Source organism: Maniola hyperantus, chromosome 16, assembly GCF_902806685.2.
Source record: "Maniola hyperantus chromosome 16, iAphHyp1.2, whole genome shotgun sequence".
Lineage (NCBI taxonomy): Eukaryota > Metazoa > Arthropoda > Insecta > Lepidoptera > Nymphalidae > Maniola > Maniola hyperantus.
Window position 1 is genome coordinate 3,882,668 of NC_048551.1, and position 24,729 is coordinate 3,907,396.

General features: G+C 36.1%; 2 protein-coding genes across 4 annotated transcripts in view; one reads left to right on the forward strand and one right to left on the reverse strand.

The window, feature by feature from the left end:
* The window catches only part of IP3K2 (Inositol 1,4,5-triphosphate kinase 2), a 142,618-nt gene that overhangs the window by 93,358 nt on the left and 24,531 nt on the right, over window positions 1-24,729 (forward strand). The window lies entirely within an intron of this gene.
* Window positions 19,184-21,909, reverse strand: LOC138403444 (uncharacterized). The gene is made up of 2 exons (XM_069504020.1): window positions 21,752-21,909; window positions 19,184-20,299 (listed from the first exon to the last, which is right to left on the reverse strand). The coding sequence occupies exon 2, from the start codon at window positions 20,287-20,289 to the stop codon at window positions 19,357-19,359; it is 933 nt and encodes a 310-aa protein (XP_069360121.1). The 5' UTR covers window positions 20,290-20,299; window positions 21,752-21,909; the 3' UTR covers window positions 19,184-19,356.

The window sequence follows — 24,729 nt, forward strand, 5'->3', positions numbered from 1 at the left end:
AAATGAGCCATTAAATCTAGCGAAGTCGCGGTGTTTACAAATTGGAATGAGGTAAGTACAATACAAGACATTTTGCACGATAAATCAAAAACTATTATGTAAAAAAAGAAATAAAAATCTGTTTTAGAATATACAGGTAGGTATACTTACTTAGCCCTTTCATACTTTGAAAATTGAAAATACTATTAATTTGTTCATTAACTCATTTTTTTTTTGTGTAATGTAACCATAAATCCACGGTTTTTGGATTTATTCCTTTACTTGTGCTTTAAGACCTACCTACCTGCCAAATTTCATGATTCTTGTTCAACGGGGGAAGTATCCTATAGGTTTTTTTGACAGACACGACCGACAGACGGACATACGGATAAACAGACAGACAGATAACGACGTGATCCTATAAGGGTTCCTTTTTTCTTTTAGATGTACGGAACCCCGAAAAAAAAAGATAAATAAAGAAAATGGTAGAGACACTTAAACTACTTTGCGCGCTTCACTCTTAAATTTTTCACTTATAATATTGGAAATGGACTGAATATCTTTTAATATAATTATTTTGAACTGTACACCATTTTTGTTCATGTCATGTAGCCAACTCAATAAAGGTAGAATGTCAGGAAGGTAGAGAAATACTTATAAAATGACTGTATGTACCACCTACTTGCTACAATTTCTAAGAACACCCATTACTGACTAAGTATATCATTATAATACCTAATAACATTTGCGGTTTATATTCATAATCACATCTCATTATTACGCGTTATTCATCATTTTGTGTAATGATTTTGAGAACTGTTCGAATTCGATTCGACTGACGCATTTGATTCAATATTTGACGTCATAATCATATTGCAAATTAATGCGAATTTTCGCATAGTTTCATTTTTATATTGAGCTGTGTTTGTACTTATATGGACACTAATAATATAGAGAGGATGACTAATAGATAGGAACTTCGTTTCGAAATCGTTTCATTTCGATGTGAAATTCGTTTTTTAGGGTTCCGTACCTCAAAATGAAAAACGGAACCCTTATAGGATTACTTTGTTGTATGTCTGTCTGTCTGTCTGACTGACTGATATATCAACGCACAGTTCAAACTACTGTATTGATCGGGCTGAAAATTGGCTTGCAGATAGCTATTATGACGTAGACATTCGCTAAGAAAGGCTTTTTTGGAAACTCAACACCTAAGGGGGTAAAATAGGGGTTCGAAATTTGAGTAGTCCACGCGGACGAAGTTGCAGGCATAAGCTAGTACTAAATAAAAATTACGACTGAGCTATAAAGCCGGTACCTACTCGATAGAAATCCATTGCTTTTTTGCGTTACATAAAAACCGATATAATGTTTTGTTCATAAGTATAATGACTCTTTTCAGAACACAGGTGGGCTTACGTGATGCAATAAAAACTGAACCTACATAAGAGTTATTATAAAAATCTATATATTATATTATTGTATCTACCTCGTCTTACGGTTGTCTTACGTTGAGGTAATGATACTCTAACTTGAACCAGAGCGCCTCTGAACTAAGTAGGTAGGTAGTATGTAGGCAGCTATGTATGTGCTATGTTGGTACCTTGTAGGTACGGTACCTCTAAATTCTAACACCGGTTATGTGCTTACTGTGTAGTAATAGCACATATTAACATAGAATTCCTAGATTAAAATCTAGATTTCAGATAAAATTTATGTTATGATTTTTTTTTTATATCTTAGGTATTAGAACGGCAGTGATTATTTAGAGATGCGCCGTATGTTCGGCTGAATATTCGTATGCAGTGCATTCGGCATATTTTTCATGTTCGTATTCGGCCGAATATTCGGTTGGTTTGCTAAATAATTACCGAATATTTAAATTTATAAAATAACATTTTATTAAACAGTCAACTAATTTCTAAAAAAGTGTGGTTTATTCCGAAAGTTGTACTTAGTTTTTTGTAAATGAAAGGTATAATCTATAGCGTGCAAAACTCGGGTCAATGGCCCACCTACGACGTGGCATTGATGGCCTACTTACGCATTTTTCGTTGACCTCTAGCGTCAGTCAGATCAGTTTGGAATATATCGTGAACTTTTACAAAATGTACGATTTCTTAATTTTTTTTTTTGCTTTTTTGGTGTTATCATATCAGTAATCAACAGTAGTATCACCTGTCTTTGTTTTTACTAGCATTCTGGTTACACCCTGTATAATATGGCATAGCGGATACCCGTTACTACGCTGTGAGTAGCAGTTAGATAGGTAGATTCCTCCTACTCAATGGCTAAAACGTGACTGAGATAATTGTCATGATACACCAGACCACGTGAATTCGTAGGCTTCCATGCGTAGCGGCAGCGCATTAATTAGATAATCCTATTCGGCCAAGCGTGACTGTTGGTCATACCCTATCTTCTTGGACAACACTTTTGTTGTGTGTGTATGTGTTGTGGGTTTAAATCATACTGATATACCTGTTTTATAAGCCAACTTCCATCTGTATCTTCACTTACGCTGTGAGATCACATTCAAGGTCTGTCTTGTTGTCGAATAAAGCTACGGCCACACCAACGCGTCATGAATGCAGGATGCGGGACGCGATGCGGCAATACCATAAGCAAAATTAAAAATGTAATCAAAACAGCTATGTGAGCCGTTTTCTTGCCACAGATACACTCCGCTAATCGCAGGCGCGGCAGCCAGTACCACAGCGATTTTTCTTGTGGGTCGAATCGCTATAAAGAGTCTAGCAGTTGATAATGATAATTATGTGACGTCACACGACATTGATAACCTGCGACGCCCGTCTGGCGCGTTCGTGTTGTCACAACCAGAACCAGAGAGATGTTTGACTGCATATTATATAGAGGAGCAAACCTCATACACCTGCAGCTCTAACACAATCAGTTATCAGAGTGACACATACACTATCGAGACTTTTGTAATGCTATGTAGATCAAGAAGCCGCGAAAGAGCGCTACATAGGCTACAGGCAAAGACATATAATGTCATATGCTGTCCACTATATTGTCCTGTGCTACAGGCGGTCAAAAATCACTGCTTCCTAATGATTACTGGAGAACTAATAAACATTACCATAAACACATTATAGGTATGTATTTAAAGATTTTACTCTTGTTACAGTAACGTTTGAATTATGTCATACTTATTATATTTAGAGAGAAACTACCTGACTTGCCCCGAATTCGCACGGTTGGAATTTCTGAAAATCTATTAGACAAGATTGTCGTCGTAAATCTCTTTTATAGAGATAATCTGCATGTGAAATCTCGAGTCTCTAGAGTCAAGAGTCTAGACGCAACAGTTTGAGCTTTACGTTAATATGATTGTCAGTCAGTTTCTCTTTCATATATATACAGGAATGATTGACATATAAAGTAAATGCAGGTCTAGCGCCAATTTACTAAATGACAAGAAGCACGGCTGGTGAGAAGATTGCTGCTCTAGTGATGACAACTCTCTGATGATTGCATAGTTTGTAATGTATTCTATTTATTAATCTATGTGGACCAGACGAAATAATGGAACAGGATGTCCCCGATCACATGCGAAGAAAATTATAATGTCAAGTCTATTGAAATTAATTCCAATGCCCAATGTCTCGCTGATAAAGTGAGGAGTTGGCGCACAAAACGGAGTAGTTAAATAGATAAAATTATTATAATTTTATAGGAGGAGCAAAAAACTGATTGACAGCTGTTGAAATTTTACTCTAGAATTGGGTATTTGACTCCAATTTATTTATTACTTTATTATAAACTAGGATAAAAGTAATGTTAGTAATGTAAACTGAAAAAACTGATGGATTTTAATATTTTTTTCAGCGTACGTCATTATTTATCAAATTCAAAAGTAGTAAAATATCCAATTGTACAGATTTGATTGAAATCTCGCTTTGGACTCAATTTGAGCACAGTTTTAGGCTGTTTTGCTTAAAATATAGTACAGGTTTGTGTAGGTATTCAATTCCGTTGCAACTTACGGTGTGATTGAAAGACAAACCAACAAAAAACACATTTTTGTGTATGTAATAAGGGTAGAGACACTTCTCTCTAATTCAAATATCAACTTTATATTTATCCTACTAGCGGATTCCCGGCGTGTGCTTCGCTAAAAAACCGTTCTAAAACCATCTTCGCATTATTGTCTCTCTAATAACCGGACGGACGACATTCGACGAGTCGCAGGGAGCCGCTGGATCCTGAGGGGGCAAGATCGTGGCGTGTGGAAGTCCCTACAAGAGACCTATGTCCAGCAGTGGTCGTCTATCGGTTGGTGATGATGATGATAATAAATAAACCGGTTGGGGCATATCGGTTGGATGGTTTCAAAGTCTATAACGGCCACAATTTCTTTTGTGTTTTAGGAAGATTTGCCATTGTTTCTAAAGTGGCGCCCGCCTTTATGCTTATTTCAAAAACAAATAAAGCTTTTTGTTTGTTGATACACATCAACATTTTGGTATTCCGTTAACAAAGTGTGATTACTCAGTGCAGATGAGTAATATACTCGTAACACAAGCAGAAACAGCGTGGGTGGTGTTCGGTTTTTAACAATTTTCCGTTAATTTTTGCTGTAAGTGATAATATTAGTAACGAGTGTTAAATATTTTGTTTTTCTCCAAAATGCTGTTAGGTAGAGCTATTTTTGCCAACTTTAGATTTGCCTGTGTTGTTTGTTGGTTTATTAGTTCCCTCATAATTTTTAAGCTTTTGATAATAATGTGATGAATGAGATTATTATTATTATTATTATTTATTTATTATTTAATTAGAACGGCCATAAAGCCAATTACACTAATTAAAATACGAGTACAAACTAACATAAACATACTTACAAAAATTAACAACTTAAAATTATAAATTTTAAAAAGCAAATTATAAATTTTCACAAAAGTGCAAGATCTGACCCATGAGGTCAGCCCATTTGTCAGCAAATATGTCACAGCGAGGGGACTCCTTCAGCAGTGCGTTGAGCGCAGCCAAAGTGCGCGGTATGGGTGACCTGGAACGCGCTACTGTGCGACTAAACGGACTTACGAAAAATTTGGAGCGGTGGCGGAGATAGCTGTAATTAGAGGGTGCATAAACGCAGCAGAGCTTGTTGTGTAGTTCAGAGCAGTCAATCACACCCCTAAGAATTTTGCAAATTGTACCAGTTTGGTCGCAGTCTCTTCGGGTTTTGAGCGAGTGGAAACCCAAGTGCCCTTGGAGAAATTTTGTGGAATACATAAATGGGTAATACCCGTGCAATTTTTTATATAAATACCTTAGAAAGGCTTATTGTTATTGTTTATACTCAGACGAATCGTCTGACCCTACACTGTCACAGATAATATATTAAACAAGTACAGATTGCTAACGTCATACATTCATTTAAAGCTTGCGTAAAACTCCTTTAAGTCGCCGGTACCTTGTAGTTCAACTCCTTATAGTGTGATAGCGTTATTGTGCAAGCTAAAATGTGAGTTATCGAATTTATTTAGTGCCATCTATCGAACAGCTGATGAAACTTAATTTTATTTAGAGCCAACTCAAATTTCAATTTTTTTACGACGCACATGACGTCTTTACTTCAATTCACAAACGAAATAGAGAAAAGAAATAAAAGCACTCAGAAAATTGTAACACACCGTCAAATTCAACCGTCACCAATCCAAAGGCAAAATAATAATTTTATTTTCAAGTGACAAGTCATTTTGTTACGCCATCTACTGGAATTTTGTAATACTACTTCAGCTATCCAAAGCAAAAGATAGTTTTTGGCCTAGGTCAAACGGAGAAGACCCCGCTGCTGCAAAAGATAGAACTTGCTATGGATATCGTAAAGTTCAATGAGTCAATAATTAAAATTAAGAATTTGCTTTTTCCGATGGTGATGTTGTGAAAATTTTGTATTTTGTTACTAAATATAAATAAATTTGATGAACCAGACATGTAAAATATGATATTCCGTCAAATTCATAAAAAATATATTTCATACGAACCAAGTGACGCCATCTAGTAATTGTCTTGAACTAGTTAAAAATAGAGAGTAAGCGAACTGTACTTGTTTAATATATTATCTCTGACACTGTACAGTACAACTAATATTATGACTTGTTTCTAGCCTAAGTATTAACAAAGTGAAATAGTACTTATTTATTACTGCGACATACCTATTATGTGTGTAGAATCTGAAATATCTAATAGGTACCAAATGTATACAATGTAGGTATGAATATAAATAATAACTTAACCGTTTATCCATTTTTAAAAATACCTAGGACCTAGGTATAGGTACCTCATGCGTGATCGAGCTGTATACCTGAAAGTCTGTACTAACCATTTTCTTCGCAAAATCTTGTGTATTTTTTCCCAAACTACCTTTACAAAAGTAGTAAGCAGATCTTTGGCAAAATCATTCGCAAGATGATTATAGATTAAAATTACTCCGTAATTAGTAGGTACTATTATATTATTCTGTGGTAATAATATATACTTCTTATTCTTAATCTTTATAGTCATGCCTTTATATTTAAAAAAAATCATAGGTAGTCTAAGAAGGCTTTTTGTTCATTTGATGACTACGCAAAAACGTTTGTAATATTCTAGGGTTAATGTACGTTAGTGACTTTGTGTTATAGAGATAAATCACAGCCTTATTATGTTTTTAGGGTTCCGTACCTCAAAAGGAAAAAGGAACCCTGTTCTCTGAACCCTGAAGTCGCTGTCTGTCTGTCGTGTCTGTCAAGAAACCTATAGGGTAGGTACTTCCCGTTGACCTAGAATCATTAAATTTGGCAGGCAGGTAGGTCTTATAGCACACGTCACGGGAAAAATCCGAAAACCGTGAATTTGTGGTTACATCACATCCAGTGGCGTGCACTGTGTTTGAAGCCAGGGTAAGCATTAGTTAGGTAGGAACCTATTTACTGGCAGGTCATAATGAAAAATATGCATTGAGCCATTACAACTGGGGTAAGCAGTGCATTTATGCCTCTATGACCTGCATGCCACTGATCACATCGGTGTTCATAATTAAATAATTAATTAGTATTTTCAACTTTCAAAGCACTTAAGATTACTATACCAAATGGATATCATATGAAAGGGCTTTACCTGTACACTCTAAAACAGATTTTTATTTATTTTTATCCACAGCAGTTTTTGATTTAGCGAGCAAAATGTCGAAAAAATACGACTGTAGCGAAAAAATTTTATGCCTATGACTAGAACGGAACAACTAAACGCCGGCCGCGCGCTGATGCTAAAAGCATCGTGTCTGCTAAGGCCCTACATGTTGTTATACTTGATACCCATTCGAACCAGTGGTAGATGCATCCGACTATTCGAAAGTACTTGTAAAAGTTTATTCGAATAAAAAAGATTTTTTTTTTTTTTTACTAGTAAGCATAAATTATCTTAATAAATAATACTTTATTAACATCTAAACTTGAATTTACGTATTTGGACTATTAAGTGTCTTCCTTCTCGACTCACTCATTTTTCTACATATTCTTGAAGACATTCACTTCACTAGTGATTTAACTATCTTTAGATAGGTATACCTACTCGTACGTCACATTAATATTATGCCTACGTCAATGACAACAAATTTAACATAACTTAACGTTTTGCATTCATAATATCTACTGAAGGGACGACGTAGTACGTAGGTACTAAAATAACTTTTATAGCCATTTCGTGACAAAACTGCAGTAGTTTGACGCAATGACTTTTACTTTGTGTTTCTTTGTAATCTAAATCTTAATATACAAAAGGAAAAGGTGACTGACTGACTGACTGAGTAACTGACTGACTGACTGATCTATCAACGCACAGCTCAAACTACTGGGCGGATCGGGCTGGAATTTGGCATGCAGATAGCTATTATGACGTAGGCATCCGCTCAGAAAGGATTTTTGAAAATTAAATCCCTAAGGGGGTGAAATAGGGGTTTGAAATTTGTGTAGTCCACGCGGACGAAGTCGCGAGCATAAGCTAGTAATAATATATAAAATGAAAAGCTGACTGACTGACTGATCTATCAAAGCAAAGCTCAAACTACTGGACGGAACGGGCTGAAATTTAGCTTGCAGATAACTATTATGACGTAGACATACCCTAAGAAAGGATGTTTGAAAATTCAACCCCTAATGTTTATGGGCGGCGGTAACTGCCTGAACGTTTTTTTGCTATTTTTATTAAAAAAAAATCTATTTATTATCTAGTGTGCTATAAATCTGCAAGCATGAAGCCATATTTGGTCTCTGCGGGATTGAGATCGTGAATCCATTGTAGACCACCTACATCGGCGCCCATAGCGGCCATAGTTGATGCCTACTCGCGAACAATACTGAGTGTGATGCAAATAATAAATAAGTAATTAGCGTCGCACAGTTCACATATTTGCGTATATTTGATTTTCAACTCCATTATCAGGTATCATTATTTATTTTGCAAGCCCTATTTTAGGTTTCTTAACAGTCGTATTATCATTTATATTTTAATAGACTCTTTAAAAGGAAGCAGTTTGTCGCTATTTTTATTTAGTTTTCTTAATAAGCCTTGTGATATTATCTACGTTTACACTTTACAGTGATGCAAATAGTATAAAATAATTAATTAATAATATTTGCCTTTTAAAAGGCCGGCAACGCATCGGCGGCTCCTCTGGTGCTGCAAATGTTCATGGGCGGCGGTAATCACTTAACATCAGGTGACCCGCCTGCTCGTTTGCTCGCTATATCTATTTAAAAAAAAAAACATAATCGATTTATTTTCTAGATTCAACCAATTTATTTCCTCGAAAGATTCCAATTTGAAGTACAATAATAACAAAACATAATTTATAATTTTGTGACCTGATGTAAAATATAGATAGACATTTGTTGCTATAGCGGAAATCATCATGATCAACCCTTCGCGGGCTCACTGCATAGCACGAGTCTCCTCTCAGAGTGAGAAGGCTTTGGCCGTAGTCTACCACGCTGGCCCTGTGCGGAATGGTAGACTTTACACACCTTTGAGAACATTATAGAGAACTCTCAGGCATGCAGGTTTCCTGACGATGTTTTCCTTCACCGTTAAAGCAAGTGATATTTAATTACTTAAAACGCACATAACTCCGAAAAGTTAGAGGCGTGTGCCCGGAATCGAACCCCTGACTTCCGATTAGAAGGCGGACGTCCTGACCAGTAGGCTATCACAGCTTATATAGCAGAAATAGAAATACACATTCCGTGAAAATTTGAAATCTCTTCCTATTATCTCCTTTAACCGTTGAGCTCTCGAGGCTCTCGAATTTGTAAATAGCTTTTTAATTATAAACCATATTATTGTAAGTGAAGGTAGAGCCACAAAACTAATCCAACAATCTACACTTATATATGCTAATTAATACGCGAGTAATGAGTAATGACTATCACTGACCACCATTAGTCTAATGCCTGCTGATCGCTTACCTCATTACAATGACGTAGGAAGGTTGGCAATGACGTCTGTTAGTACGTTACCGTATCATAATGACCAGTCCATATAGTTAAATTCCAAATAGACTAACCAATTTTCAGCCTCCTATATTCAGCGGATCCTGAGTTTGATGCACGCACCTCTAATTTTTCAGAGTTATAGATAAAACTAGCTGATGCCTGTGACTTTTTTCTTTTTATCTATATATATATAAAAGGAAAATGTGACTGACTGACTGACTGACTGAATGACTGACTGACTGATCTGTCAACGCACAGCTCAAACTACTGGACGGATCGGGCTGAAATTTGGCATGCAGATAGCTATTATGACGTAGGCATCCGGTAAGAAAGGATTTTTGAAAATTCAACTCCTAAGGGGGTGAAATAGGGTTTTGAAATTTTGTAGTCCACGCGGACGAAGTCGCGAGCATAAGCTAGTCTAAATATAAAAAACAAAAAAGTAATTGACTGTCTGACTGATCTATCAATGCACAGCTCAAACCACTAGACGGGACGGGCTGAAAATTTGCATGCAGATAGATATTATAACGTAGGCATATGCTAAGAAAGGTCTTTTAAAAATTCAAACTCTGAGAGGCTAAAATAGGGGTTCGAAATTTGTGTAGTCCACGCGGACGAAGTCGTGGGAATAAGCTAGTTTCCTTATATAACTGAAGGATGACAACCAATAATTAAAAATGCTGGGTATTTAATAAACAAACAACTGAATTGCGATGCAGATTCTCACAACCAAATATAATGAACTTGACCTTACACGTGCTTTTCAAGAGCATGTTTTGATCAATGCAGGTAGATTGAGTCATTCTTCACATTAACTTAATAATCACATTCATTTGATAGTTACATCATCGTCAAACTTTCAATCTTCGTGTATTTCTTGTCTTAGTTTAAAATTGCTGTCTAGAAAAGATTGTATTTTATAATTATAATCAAATTAAGGTCTGTATATCTATTTCATGAATTGTTTTGCCCCGAAATATTAGTTAGTAATAATAGTAGTTTAGTTTCTACACTCATCCGTGATTTTACGGATCCGAAAAAAATAGGAATCTAATGTACGTATTTGTATAATGGCCACTTCTAAGAATCACGGATACCAACCGACAACGGATGAACGAATTCAATCATAAAGAGCGTAGCGAGACCAATAATTAATCTATGAAACATAACAGCTATCCATTGATCTTAAGTTATAGTAAATGAATGAGTACCTAGTTGGTTTGCCTTTCCTTCAAAATTTGTTTTTGTAATGCAATGTGCTTCACATTGCTGTAGGAGGAACAGTACTGCCGAGTCAATTTGCATTTTTATTCTGTTGACTTTTATCAAAGGTCACAGTGATACCACCTCCTACGTAACAATTTTGTCTCTGACTTGTCGGATGTCGATAATAATGTTTTGGGTCATTCGGAATTATTATCTCATTTTTATAACTCTCATATCATGTTTACAGCACTAATGATTGAGTTTTTTTAGTATTGAGCTTCATACATCGGTTAGCATTGATGTCGAGGAAATCTATCAAAAATAGCTCTGTGTCAGCTAGTAACTGGCAATATTTAACGCTACTGATTTTATTAATAATGGAATTAAAATTAAAGCCCGATCAGAAAAATAAAAAAATACTTCGCCATATTGCGCAAAACCCGTGGAACTAATTTATACATGACCAATTATACTTAATGATCATAGACAATATACTAGTGGCGCCATCCACCAGAGCAAGTTTTCGATATTTCTGGTCAGGTTTTACTTAATATACTGCCATAAATACATACTTGAAACTTATTTCGCTTCTCAACAAACAAACCTACCTACACCAATGTCCAAATTTTGAAGAGCGAAGATTGAAAAGGTGTATAGATTCTGTCTGCTGCAGGTCTTGCCCAGAATTTAAAACTAGGCGAAAATAAAGAGAAGGAAAAGAAAATCAAAGTTTTTAAGTCGTCATATAAAACGATAATATTACTGACCTTTAATTACTAATTGTATAAAATCAAAGCAATTAACCTACGCAATTACTACAATTATTTACATTATAATAGGTACAAGAATGTATGTATTACCGTTGAAGTTGATTTAAAAGGCAGGAATCGGTTGTCAAACAAACGGTATTATTTCTTGAAAGCGATATTGCTTGAAAAGTAAATACTTGTTGTATTTATTTTTTAACTGGGCGGGAGACCCATGCTGTCTGTCTTGTAGACAGACATCTTGAAGGGACCGGTTTTGCAATCGATGTGGGCGCACCGAATAAAGTTTTAACCACAAGCGAGCGCACTTTGACTTTACTCAGACTTAAGATTGAGTTAAAAGGAGACAGATTTATGTTAAAGATTTAGCTCAGTCTCGTATTAACTCTGTCTTAAGTCTAAGCTAAGTCAGAGTGCGCTCTATAAATTTGACCCTTAATGTTAAAATTGTGTGAACTTTTGTCTGAAGGGAGGCTTCAGCTATGGCTAACGACCCTAACGGCACAGACCGAGTGCAAGTGATTTAATATTCCCGACTGATGCCACGTAGAACACTCTTATTTAAATATCTTCTCTATTCTAACTATTACAGTATTTTTCTTTCCAAAATCTTAAAAAGATCAAACTTTTTGTGTAAAATCGTGAATTAAGCTTTTTGCTATATTCTGATTTTCGATCATCAATTCGCATTGCCTTACATATTAATATTAAGTAGGTATATCCTTTATTTTGCCATTGGTATGAACAAGCCTTATTGTTTTTGATAAGTATCTCGCATATCAGATCGTTGCAGACCGTTTGAGTCAGCTTTGATGTTTAACGATTAGGTTTATGAGGAAATTATATTAATTAAATGATACTTTGTATGTGGTAGGTATTCAGTAAGATTATAACCACATAATTATTAGGGGATTAAGTCAGTATTTGCTTGTCTACTTTTGAGTGCTTTGCGGTTTTAACAACATGCAGATTTAGAGGATAATATAAATATGAATTTGTGGCCGTTCAAAGATTATTGACATTATTTTCTACGCAAATTATATTATCTGTTGACATTAGAATAAAAGCTGGTTTAAGTAGGTATATAACTGTTGACATTGATTTTTATGTCTAACTCCTAAAGCTGATTCAATTAAGATTTGTCGTACCTCACTTCTTTTATTCGTTACGATAAAAAAATTGTGACAGTCATAATATTGTGACAGCTATTACGATAAAGAAATTTTAACAGTCACTTAGCTATATATCGTATCAAATCATTTCGATTTTCAAGTCAACATTAGGGAAAGCATAAAAATAAGTATCAGCCAATACAATTAGAAATTAGTTAGTACCTGCTTAATATAGTATGTTTGGCAAATAGATCTGTGTTTACACTCTAGTCAAGTTATCGTTCAAATTGAACATTATACAGTGGACGAAATGTTTCCATAACAAAACAAACGTGTGATTGCGCATGGAAGATATCGTACGGGTCTTATAGCTTTTAAGTCCAACTACACGACAAATTTATCTTTAGTTATTTCATCTAGTGTTCTATGATTGGATTTGGGAGAGTATGTTATATATTTTTTTAATGGATATATTTTCATCCATGTTAATAATTTAACTCTACTTTTACTGTGGATATTATTTTCAAATTTATCAAATATGTCTACTATTTAAATACATATATACTTAAAAAGAATAACTGACTATTGTGGGGATAGATGTTGGCCTCTTATGCGGGGACTGAGTGTTTCGACTCGGCACACACCTCTTTTTGGAAGATAAGTTGAGATGATGATGATGATTAAAATATGTATCATTTATCCTTCATCATTATTTATCCATACTCCATACTAATATTATAAATGCGATTGTCTGTCTGTCTGTCTGTTTGCTAGCCTTTCACGGCCCATCCGTTCTACCGATTTTGACGCTTGGTACAGATATAGCTTGCATCCCGGGGAAGGACATAGGCTTTTACTTTTTATCCCGGAAAATCAAAGAGCTCCCACGGGATTTTTAAAAACCTAAATCCACGCGGACGAAGTTGCGGGTATCATCTAGTACCGATATAAAATGATCTGTCGGTTGGTCGAATGACGAATCGTATCGCCGTCGCATCGCCGGGTATGGTAATAACTATTGACGTCAGTTATGGCCTAGATTGCGATGCTATAACGTCTGCGGTAATGTGCAAATAGAGAGACAAATATTTATCCAAAATCTTTGAATAGCTTTAAATAAAGAGATTGTCGGTACCTACTCTATATTCGTATCCTTAGCACCAATATTATGATTATCGGATTGCGATCGCAGTGTTGTTATTGGCTGAATAATTTATGAAACTGAATATTTTGGTCAGTAATTGCGAAAGAGTGGCAGCCATTGAAATAGTATATTATGCGGTAAGCGCATTTAGAATCAAAGGTGTCAGAACTAAAAATATATCACAAGGAACCATAATAATAAATTAATAACACATAATTAATTGGCGTCATGCTGCGCTGTCTCCTCCTATTCAGGAGATCAGGGGCTCGATTCCGGACAAGCACATATCTTACTTTGGAATTATGTGCATTTTACACACAGGTAGTTCTTTATATGTATAAGGGACATATATAGTCCGCGACAGGTTGAGATGGCAATCGGGGTATGAGGCGGGGGGACGACACCCGCACGTCACCCGCGCTTGCCCGCACCGGGTTAGCGTGGGGACTGGAGGTGCGTACACCTGTAAAACCCCCTCGGTGGCCACCCTCAGCGCATATTGGGAGGCTCCGAGATCTCTTTTGAAGACATCGGTGCCCCCTTGCGCAACGCCCATTGGGCTTCCTACCTAGATAATTTTCTTAGTCTGACACAATTATGAGGTTTTTGTCTGTTTGTTTTGTTACGGATCGATACACTTGATTTATTTTCAATAGTTTGCACGTTTTCTGCAGTGGTTTACCTACGTCAAACCAACCTAGCACTTAACATTTGAGTAAGTAAGAAGTGTTTGAGTAAACATTTATTTATTTTTTAACGCTACTATTTGCACATGTTTAAATAGAGATTGAATATGCGTCACGATGATCGTTGATGTTGCTATGGTCAATTTATTCTATACCTAGTTAAATAGATAAGTTAAATATTACTTTTGCCCGTACGAAAATATTATTTAATACTAGGCTATTCCCGCGACTTCGTCAGCGCGGGTTGAATTTTCAAAAATCCTTTCTTAGCGGATATCCAGTGTCTACGTCATAAATGCATACAGTAGTTTAAGCTGTAGGTACTACGTTGATAGATCAGTCAGTCAGTCAGATTTTCCTTTTATACATTAAAATTGACATATTTGTGTTTATCCATTACGTTATGTAGGTATGATATTATATTTGACACCATTCATGCATTGTTTCATTTCTATATTTATTTTGTTTTCAGGTAAACCATTGAACTTATGAAAAGCGCCAGTAAGTTGTAAGTTAACCACTTATTTTTATCCAAAACATCGTATCAGAAATAACGCTTTATAATTAATTTTTTATTTTCACGGCGGCCATTTTTAAATTACTAGGTATTATTTGTTGTTGTAGCGGCACAATATTAAATACACACACTATGAAAATTTCAAATATCTACCTATCAACCTGCGGGTAGTACTCTTCCCGTACTGGCATAAATTCTTCTTTGACGTTCTTCTTCGGCGTTTTGTCGGCTATTTTCCCCTGAATCCTTAATGTAAGCATTAAGGATCTTTTGAGCTCCATGATAGAACATTAATGTAAAGGGAATTATTATCACTAACGAAGGCATGTGTGACAAATAAATCTCCATATCCAAATTAGTAAGAACTACATGTACCGTGTCACTGTCATGCACCAAAAGGTGGTATTGGGAGCTAGTTTCATCTGGAATAGGCAAAGTATTTAAATGAAGTAATTAACCTAGCGCGAAATGAGGTATTAGTAGGTGCACTGTAGATTATGATTTTGCCGGGATTGTCTCGTTTTAAACAACGCTTGCGTTGACTCAGTTCATATTCAAAAAATTAAGTTGGGAGGTTTAATTATCAACCGACAAACGTCCACTGCTTGACATAGGCCTCTTGTAGGGACTTCCACACGCCACGGTCTTGCGCCGCCTGAATCCAGCGGCTCCCTCCGACTCGTCTGATGTCATCCGTCTACCTAGTGGGGGGGTCTTCCAACACTACGGCTTCCGGTGCAAGGTCACCATTCCAGCACCTTGGGACTCCAAAGTCTATCGGTTTTACGAACTATGTGCCCTGCCCATTGCCACTTCAGCTTCGCAACCCGTTGAGCTGTGTCGGTTACTCTAGTTCTCCTACGGATCTCCTCATTTCTGACTTGATTTCTTTTTCGTAGAGAAATTCCAAGCGTAGCTCTCTCCATCGCCTGCTGAGTGACTCTGAGCGCTCTTATGAAGGAGGTTTAATGCTAAGGGCTAAAACAAACAATGCGCGACGGCAGTGACGCCTCACATCAGCGTGCCAAACATAGCGTCTACAGACTTTTAAAAGCTGTAATACAAGAATCTGTTTGGCTTAATTCATACTGAGAACTTGTGTTCGAGCCGTGTTCCAGCTGTCGTGCTTTTATGGCATGCTTCACAATTTCTTGTTACACGGGTATGCCCATGTTCAGTCACCAATATGACATCCTGCCCTGCAGTTCCTAAAGTGCGTTGTGTGTTTTAGGCACATCAGCCACATACGGCTTCTTTAATTTATCAACTTGCACTTAGCTTATCTAGTTCGACATACAGTTGAAATTATAATAGTGAAAATAAGCGCATTCTAGTGGTTCATCAAATGGCGCGCGGATGGCAGAGGTGCGTCGGGCGAGGCGCCAGCCAATTTTCACACATAATAACAAGCCATTCGGCACGCCTCGCCTCTACACGCCCTTATCCACTACGTTGTGACTCTAGCACAAAATACGTAAGTTCCTTAGTTAAGTAAGTATCTTCTTATTTTGTGGCTGTACTCTCACCGTATTCACTCAAATCCACTCGCCATCACTCGACGCGCTCTGTCTGTGCCCTTAGCCTTAACCTATTATTTGACGGTCAAAATAACATAAAACATGGGTTAAACGAAAATAATAACTTTTGAGGAATCATATTATTAAGGTTTCCTTATGACAAAAAATTGCACTTGTATAAGTTGATCTGACCTGAAATGTCGATAAGTACATTTTTCATTATTAATATGTCAAAGACATAACTTTTATATTTTATGAGGTCGCGCAAAACGTTTATTGATTGATAAAATCAGCCAAGATTGATAAATATTTCTTAAGATAAACGGAAAACGGGCAATATTATTTTTTGACACTGCATTATATTTTGCGCTCAAAACTCAACTTGAGTTTTGTTAAGTGTCAGTTTTATCACTCACTTAATTTGTTTATGTTTTATCACGTTTAGTTACCTTTTTCTTTTCGGCATATCTCATCTTCATTGCTTAAGATTGTAGGTATCCCTTAATGGGATATCTACCTAACGGGCTCCAGTTTCCTTCTCGTTCACTTCAACATAATATACTGTAGTAGTCATAGTAGGATTTCGACTTTTAGGTTAGTCCATGCCATACAGTTACAGGCAGACTTGAGACAGTGATACTGTTCTGAGCACAACTAAATTTTAGAGCATTTGCATACTCTTCTTACTACTGTAATATGAAAAGGACAGACACAGTTTGACAGTTTTAAATTTAATTTAGAACCGTCAAATCTCGTGACTTTAGCTGCCAGTCGCGAGCCTATTGTTTTTTGTAGCATGCACTTAAAATTAGAGTCTTTTAATGTAAAGTTCCGTCCCGTTTTAGCAATATTAAAAAGAAAAAGATGCAGATAATCTTTTAGCTTATTGAAAGAAACAGTATCGGCGCCATTGTTGTTCAATTAAATCTTCAAATTAATTCATTATTTTAATTACAATATGATTAGCATTTAGAAACAAACAAAACAATATTTTATCCTTGAATCAACTTATTAACCTAAACTTCTTTATCAGATGTTTCTTCATGATCAATGACTTTCCAGTGACCTTCTACTTTCTTAAAGTGAACAATATTCCTCCTGTACTCTTGACCAATTTCATCATTCTTTACGTTTACGTCGCTTCCGTCAGCTCTTATTACTGTATGAGGTATTGGATTAAATTGAACAACTAATTTATTTTCTTTAATCATATTCTTCACATACAATTTCTCCCCAATCTCCAATTCTCTATCTGTAGCAATTCTCTATCTGCAGCCTTTCTTTTCCTATCTTCTATTAATTTGTTTTTCTCTTTTTTTTTTCTTTGTCTCTATCTCTTACTTCCGAATCATTATAATTATGTTCAAGGTCCGTTAGAAAAGGTAATTTGTCTCTAAATTGTCTTCCATGGAACAACTCTGAGGGGGATTTCCCTGTGGAAGGATGAGGAGTACTGTTATACCCCATTAAATATTTTAGCAAATCATCTTTCCAATCAGTTTTCGTCTTTTCATGGGTACTGGTGGATTGGGTGCCGAGACTAAAGTACACCCTCTGCAATTTTTACAGTATTTTCAGTATCTTTATCTATATTTGGCCACCAGACTTTTATGAGAAACATCTTGTAATTATTTACTGAAGTATCCCACACATTATTTATTAAAGCATTCTTCACTAATTTGAACTCATCATCATCATCATTAGATGCTTCAATAATCGATTTAAGGGATAATGCTACTGGACGCGCGTATTGGACAATCTGGTTAACATGATGTTCATTTTCAATAGGGCTATTTTGTGCACTAGTACCCGTACATAGACGGGATAGTGGATCAGCTATATTAGATTTTCCAGGTTTATATATGACTTTATAATCATATGATTGTAAACGGGGGACCCAGCGCTCGATTCTTGCGCAAGGCTTTGAGTACTGCTCCTAAACCCACAGGACTCGCATCAGCAAAGTAATTGCCGAATGGGTTCCGTTAGGGTTGACAAATTAGGGATCCATTTTCCAACAAATTTGAATAATCCTAGAAAACTTTTGTCCCTGAGTACTTTTAATGCGTGTTGAAACCTAGCATCATGTTCTTTTTCATCTCGCCCAAAAACAACAATGTCATACAACAATGTAACTATAAAGTTTACAACTCCTTCGCATGGCAATAATATTCTCTCCATAATTTTTTGAAAATGTTCAGGTGCGCACGATATTCCAAACATTAATCGTTTGTATATGTAAAGCCCTTTGCTTGTTATAAAAGTTGTAATTTCTCTGCTATTTTCTGTGAGTTCAATCTGATGAAAAGCATTCTTAATATCTAATTTTGAGAAAAATTTTGCTTTGCCAAATTTGGGAATGAACTGTTCCATGGTGGGCAGTGGATGGTTTTCTGTAATGATGGCTTTGTTAGCAGCACGCATATCCAAACAAATACGAATATCATCGTCAGGCTTTAGAACCGGTACCATTGGAGAAACCCAAGAAGATGGTTTATTTACAGTTTCCATGACGTCCATTTTTACTAGTTCCTCTATTTTTGTTTATCTTTGATTCCAAAGGAATTGGGACTCGTCTATAAGGTTGACAAACTGGAGGAACTGTTTTGTCAATAGTTATCTCTAATTGGACATCTTTGAATTTGGGACATTGATTTTGTTCAACGAAATTTACATCAAAACCTAGTTTTAGTATGTTAAGGGCAATGGCAGTTTCTTTACCAAAAAGGTTTCTTGAATCATTTTCAATGACATAAAATTTTGTTGTTAATGATTTAGAACCTACTTTTATTTCTGCATCAAATGAACCTAATACTTTTAGTGGGTGTTTAGCACCGTACGCCATAAAAGTTTTGTCTGAAGACTTTTGTTGATTGAAAACTAGAACTTCAGACCGTTTCATAAGTTGCCAAGTTTTATCATTTATAGTATTGGATCTACTGCCTGAATCAAGTCGTCCATGTGGAAAATGTAGTCTACAGATGTAGACTCTTTATTTTTTGGGGGCTCTTTATTTTTGGGGTTTTCCACTTTGGGTTTTTTAGCTTTAATTTTGTCGTTTGCAGTGAGGTTAGAACCTTTTCTTTTATTTGCCCTAGTTCTACAGTGTTTCTGAAAATGACCTTTGAAACCACATTTCACGCAATTAGCGTTTATTGCAGGGCAGGAACTGCTGTCACTACTGTGATTTTTGCTGCCACATCGGCAACAGATATCAGCCTCTGTTCTAGTAAACCGCTTGGCTGTTTTGATATCAATTTTATTAAGGCTGGTAGTTGTTGCATTTGTGCACTGTCTATCGTGAAACTCGTTCAACTGCCGTTCGACCGTTTCTAAAGTGTTTGCCTCTGTTATGATTTTTTCAATTGTTGCTGTATCACCTAGTAGTAAAATATTCTTCCTCAACTTAGTCGAACTACACTTTTCTGTAATTTGGTCAATAAGACTTTCATTTTCATTTGCAAAATTGCATTTAGAACTTTGTCGTCTTAGACGAACCAAAAATTTTTCAAACTTTTCATCTGGTTCCTGCTTCATCAACCGAAAAATATGCCTTTCAAATAAATAGCTTTGTTTAGGGGAAAAGTACTCGTCCAATTTTTTAATCGCAATGTCATAAACGTCAGTCGTATCAGGGTCAGTCACATGAGCTCCGGGTATATTGAAATATATGTCTTGTAGTGGCATGCCTCCGGAATGTAATAACATTGCACGTTTTATGTTTTGGTCGTTAGTACTTGCTGCTATGAAATATATTTCTAAGGCACGTTTCCATCTTTCCCAACGGGAGCTAATGGAAGTGGGATCACCTTCACAATCAAATGGTTCTAATGTCGTCACTTGTGATTGGGACATGTTGGACGATCTGTGAATAAGGGAGAAGGAACCTCGTTACTAATTAAATTATTTAGATATGCATATACCTATGTACAATATACATATACCTTATTTAAATTGACTGTAACTTTTAGTTTAAGAATGTTGGTCAATTAATACAGAAAATCACAAGACTGTCTTTGAATGTGATTCTGTTATATAGCTATGGTAGGCACATGAAAAGTTCGTTGATGGCTGATGAATTACTTCATTAATAACGATAGACAGTGCAAAATGCAATCGATTTGACTTCACTTCCATTTGGTAGTTACTTGGCCTTAACAGGTATTATTTTGATTTTGTGACACTTCATACGCATGAAGGTATTTCGTTTTAACTACATTTAGTTATATAGTTATGACTTCAAAGTTATTGAAGTGGTCAGTGCTTGGTTAAAATAGGTAAATTAACGATAATATTTTCGTTGGTACATTTGGCTGATTGATCGAAAATCATACATATGTATTTCGTTTTAACCACATTTATTTCGTTATGACTTCAAAGTTATTGAAGTGGTAAAAGTACTTGGTTAAAACAAGTAAATTAACGATAATATTTTCGTTGGTACATTTGGCTGATTGATCGAAAATCATACGTATGTATTTCGTTTTAACCACATTTATTTCGTTATGACTTCAAAGTTATTGAAGTGGTAAAAGTATTTGGTTAAAACAGGTAAATTAACGATAATATTTTCGTTGGTACATTTGGCTGATTGATCGAAAATTTCGATAGGTAAGTATAATAGGTATAGGTATTAATTTGCGAACAGATTTGGTCAACAATACGTAAACTATAATCGTAATTGAATACTTCTTTTTAGCACCAACCTTACTCATCCTATTTGCTTATTATCGAAATTTAGACAGACACCAAATAAAATGCCGTAATGTATCAACACAAAAGGTAGGAATTTGTGTTATTCGATAATGCATTGATTTATAATAGTAGGTATAGACGAGGGCTCACAACCGAGTCGGAATCGTTCAAATCGTTCAAGTGGCTCGGGTGTCGGCACACATAATTATACACATCTATGTTTCTTATTACGAAACGTAGAAAAAGTTTTATAATATCAACGACTTCAGTTTATAATAAACTTAACACTTATATATAAAGTCTAATAACGTTTGCAAAATATTTATATATAAGACCTATTTTCATTGACAATAAATTTAAAATATTCGAATTCTCAAATAATAATAAAATATTTATTTTAATATAAAACTTAATAGCTGTACCTAAACAATAAGTCCAAAATGAAATAATTAGAAATAAGCTTTTTGGCCGATATTTTCGGGCCGCATTTGAAGTACTAATTCTATTAAGCTACTTCTCCATTTCTTTTCTTATCCAAAACAGTTTGTGAAATTCATATTTTGTTGTTGACCAATTTCTGTAAGCCGGTACATACCTAATTTGAGTGATAAAATTTACTTACTGCGCTTGTATTCGTCGCCAAATGTGAAATACACTTGTTGAGGCTTTAGGATTTCAAATTAAAATCAAATATTCAGTAAGCAAATCGACGGTACACCCGCTCGCACTCAATGACCAGCCAAAAGTGCGAGCGTAGCGACACCATCTATTTGTGCACTATATTTACTAAACATCACAATCACCTTTTTACAAAAAGGTATTATCGTACATCTAGATTTATTATAGATCTTTGTATAGGTATTTGTACAAAAAAGCAATTTTTTCCTTTCCACACACACACTTAATATACATATCCTCGATTGGTTTTCCATACCATGATAACCCTACACTTTAGCATAACCATTACATTGATTGATATTTACGTAAGAAAAGTCGTGCTAATATCGAGCTTAAACGTTTAAGAGATCATAAAAGGAAATTGGCTTTGCATAAATACATCGTAAGTTGGTAGCTACTAAAGTAGATTCATAAATTTAGACTATTAATTAATAACTAGGTATTTTACAAAGATTAAAATTCTTTACACTAAACGCTATATTACCTTTTTTTATTCCGATACAAGTTGCCCTTAACTACGATCTCACCTGGTAAGTGATGAACCTGGTGGTAAGAGAGTCTTAGATAGAAGCGGGCTAACGTATGGCAGTTTCATCAAGCCCATAGATAAATTATTAATTATCTGTGATTAAACCCATACCCATCATATTGGTTTCTACGAAGCATGGGACCGGAAAGCTAAATCGCTTGGCAGCATGGTTTTGCCGGCAGGGTGGTAACTAGCCACGGCCGAAGACTCCTACCTGACATAATACCGGTGCTATGGCAGGTTTTAGTTTAAAAATGGTTGATAGGGTGACTATCAGCCCGCGCTGGACTGATGACCTGAACAAAATGACGGGAAATGGGTGGTTGAGGAAGGCAGAGGACCGTGTTTGGTGGTGCGCTCTGGATAGGCATACCTACTAGGTATGTCCAGCAAGGTTGATGGTTGGATTGGATATGACAGACCACACATATTTATGTTCTAGAGTCTAGACTCCGAGACTCGTGTTAACCTCAGTTGATACGAACGGTGATGTCATACACAATCAGATCAATTGATTTAATAAAGACTCATTGTATTACTTGTAGGTACTCATGTTACTAGACGATGCGACGGTGTCAAATATCTTGTTCGATTCAAATCAAATCAAATTAATCAGTTAAATTGGTTCGATTGATTGCAAAATTTTATCACGTGAACTAAGAATTTTTGTTTTGAACAACACGCGCCTCTGCGATAGTTGAGGTGCGAGCGAGCGGAGCTTAATCAATGATTGTCATGTCCGAGATCATCACCCGCTGTTCAGTCGAGTCAGTTAAGATCCTTCTAAGCTTCTGATGGCCATTTTAATACGTGATTTTTTTTGTACAATAGACAAATAGTTTTAGGTTTTATATTTCGATGTTTTAAGTACTTTAAATTTTACTAAGTATGTACCTCATTCTATTCATCCCCTTGTTCAGAGATAATAATTTATTACAATTGAAATGAATGACCTTTTGTATTGCACTTCAAGATCTTCAAACTTTCAACGTACCTAAAGTACATTAAAATTGAATTATATCTGAAAAATCCGTTTGAATGTTTAGGTCACATTAATAACTCTACTCAATTTCTGTGCTTTTGTCGTTTCTGTCAGTAAAGTAACTCGCTCGTTCAAGATATTTTATACTTTGTATAGATTTGTTGGTGTAAAGACATTCTCGTCGATTAAGTACACACGCTATAATTCCGAATGCGGTGAAATACCAGATTTATTGCGTCGATAATTGCCATGACGTTTTTGTGGTCGGCTTCGTGGTCTAACGTTTACTGGCGATTAGCCCCGGTGTAGGTGCTAAAACGTACATTGACTTTTCATACAACGCAAAAGGCTGGGCGCACATTGGCTACTATCGCCTAAGGCGCCATCTCCACGGGCGAGGGAATCGCAACGAGTCCGACCTACTATGGTTGTTAATAGTATCGCCCTATGGAGATTAGCCTTTAATAGTTGTATCGAAATTGGTGGCACGGCGAGACTATCGCCGTGATTCTCTCGTCCAAGGAGATGGCGCCCAAGGGTCTACGGAGTAGCTACCATTTCTCTCTCCTCACTGCATCGTATTCCTCAGTCTTGAGGGTCGTAACCCATTTGCATTATTCACTACCGTTAGGGTTCTCTTGGGTCAACAATGTGGATAAAGCAGCTTTAAAAGGTCCTTTGTTAGAGGGGATGACGGTCTCAAGGAAGTAGCTGGGAGCCGGTACCCACTGGCAAAAAACCGTGTTCTGTAGAGATCGTCAAATGTCTATCAGTTGCGAAGATGACGACGACGACGAATTGTTAGACGGTGTACAGTGTACTCTCAAATCCTTCTTCATATGAGTGACATGACTTCGAATGCTATAACGACTAGGTATATATCACCCATAGCGTCTACAAATGTTAAACAGTCGTAATTAAAAAAATTAAGACATGACTGCCCTGCCAAAAACGAACTAAATATTAAAAAGTAATAATGTTCACATTTAAAAATGGCGCCATACAGCCGCTATATTGAAAAAATATATGCCAGGGTACTGAACAGTGATGCCGTAAGAATTCTAACGATACCCCATACGTCCCGATCTGTTCAGCCATTTAGAAGTTATGCCGGAATAAAGAAACGTAAATACATGAACCCTGAAAATATTACACTCTTTCTTGGAAACTCATGTAAAAATAATACGTTCGGATGTCCGTCGCTGCCTCCACATTCCGAGGGTATTGTTAAAGGTGATTACGCATCTCGGGACAGGCTTGCGACAGGCGTAAATCTCGCGATCTTTGCTGTCAAACGTTCGGCTAGAGAGAGACAGCAATAGGCACAAAGCAAAATAAGAAGAAGGAGAAGAGAAACAGCAAATGAACTGTCGCATTGCTACTGCTGTCGCGTTGCTGTCGCTACTGCAAC

Bases quoted from the DNA above. Each gene is read 5' to 3' on its own strand.
- LOC138403444 (XM_069504020.1), bottom strand. From the start codon at position 20,289: ATGTCCCAATCACAAGTGACGACATTAGAACCATTTGATTGTGAAGGT.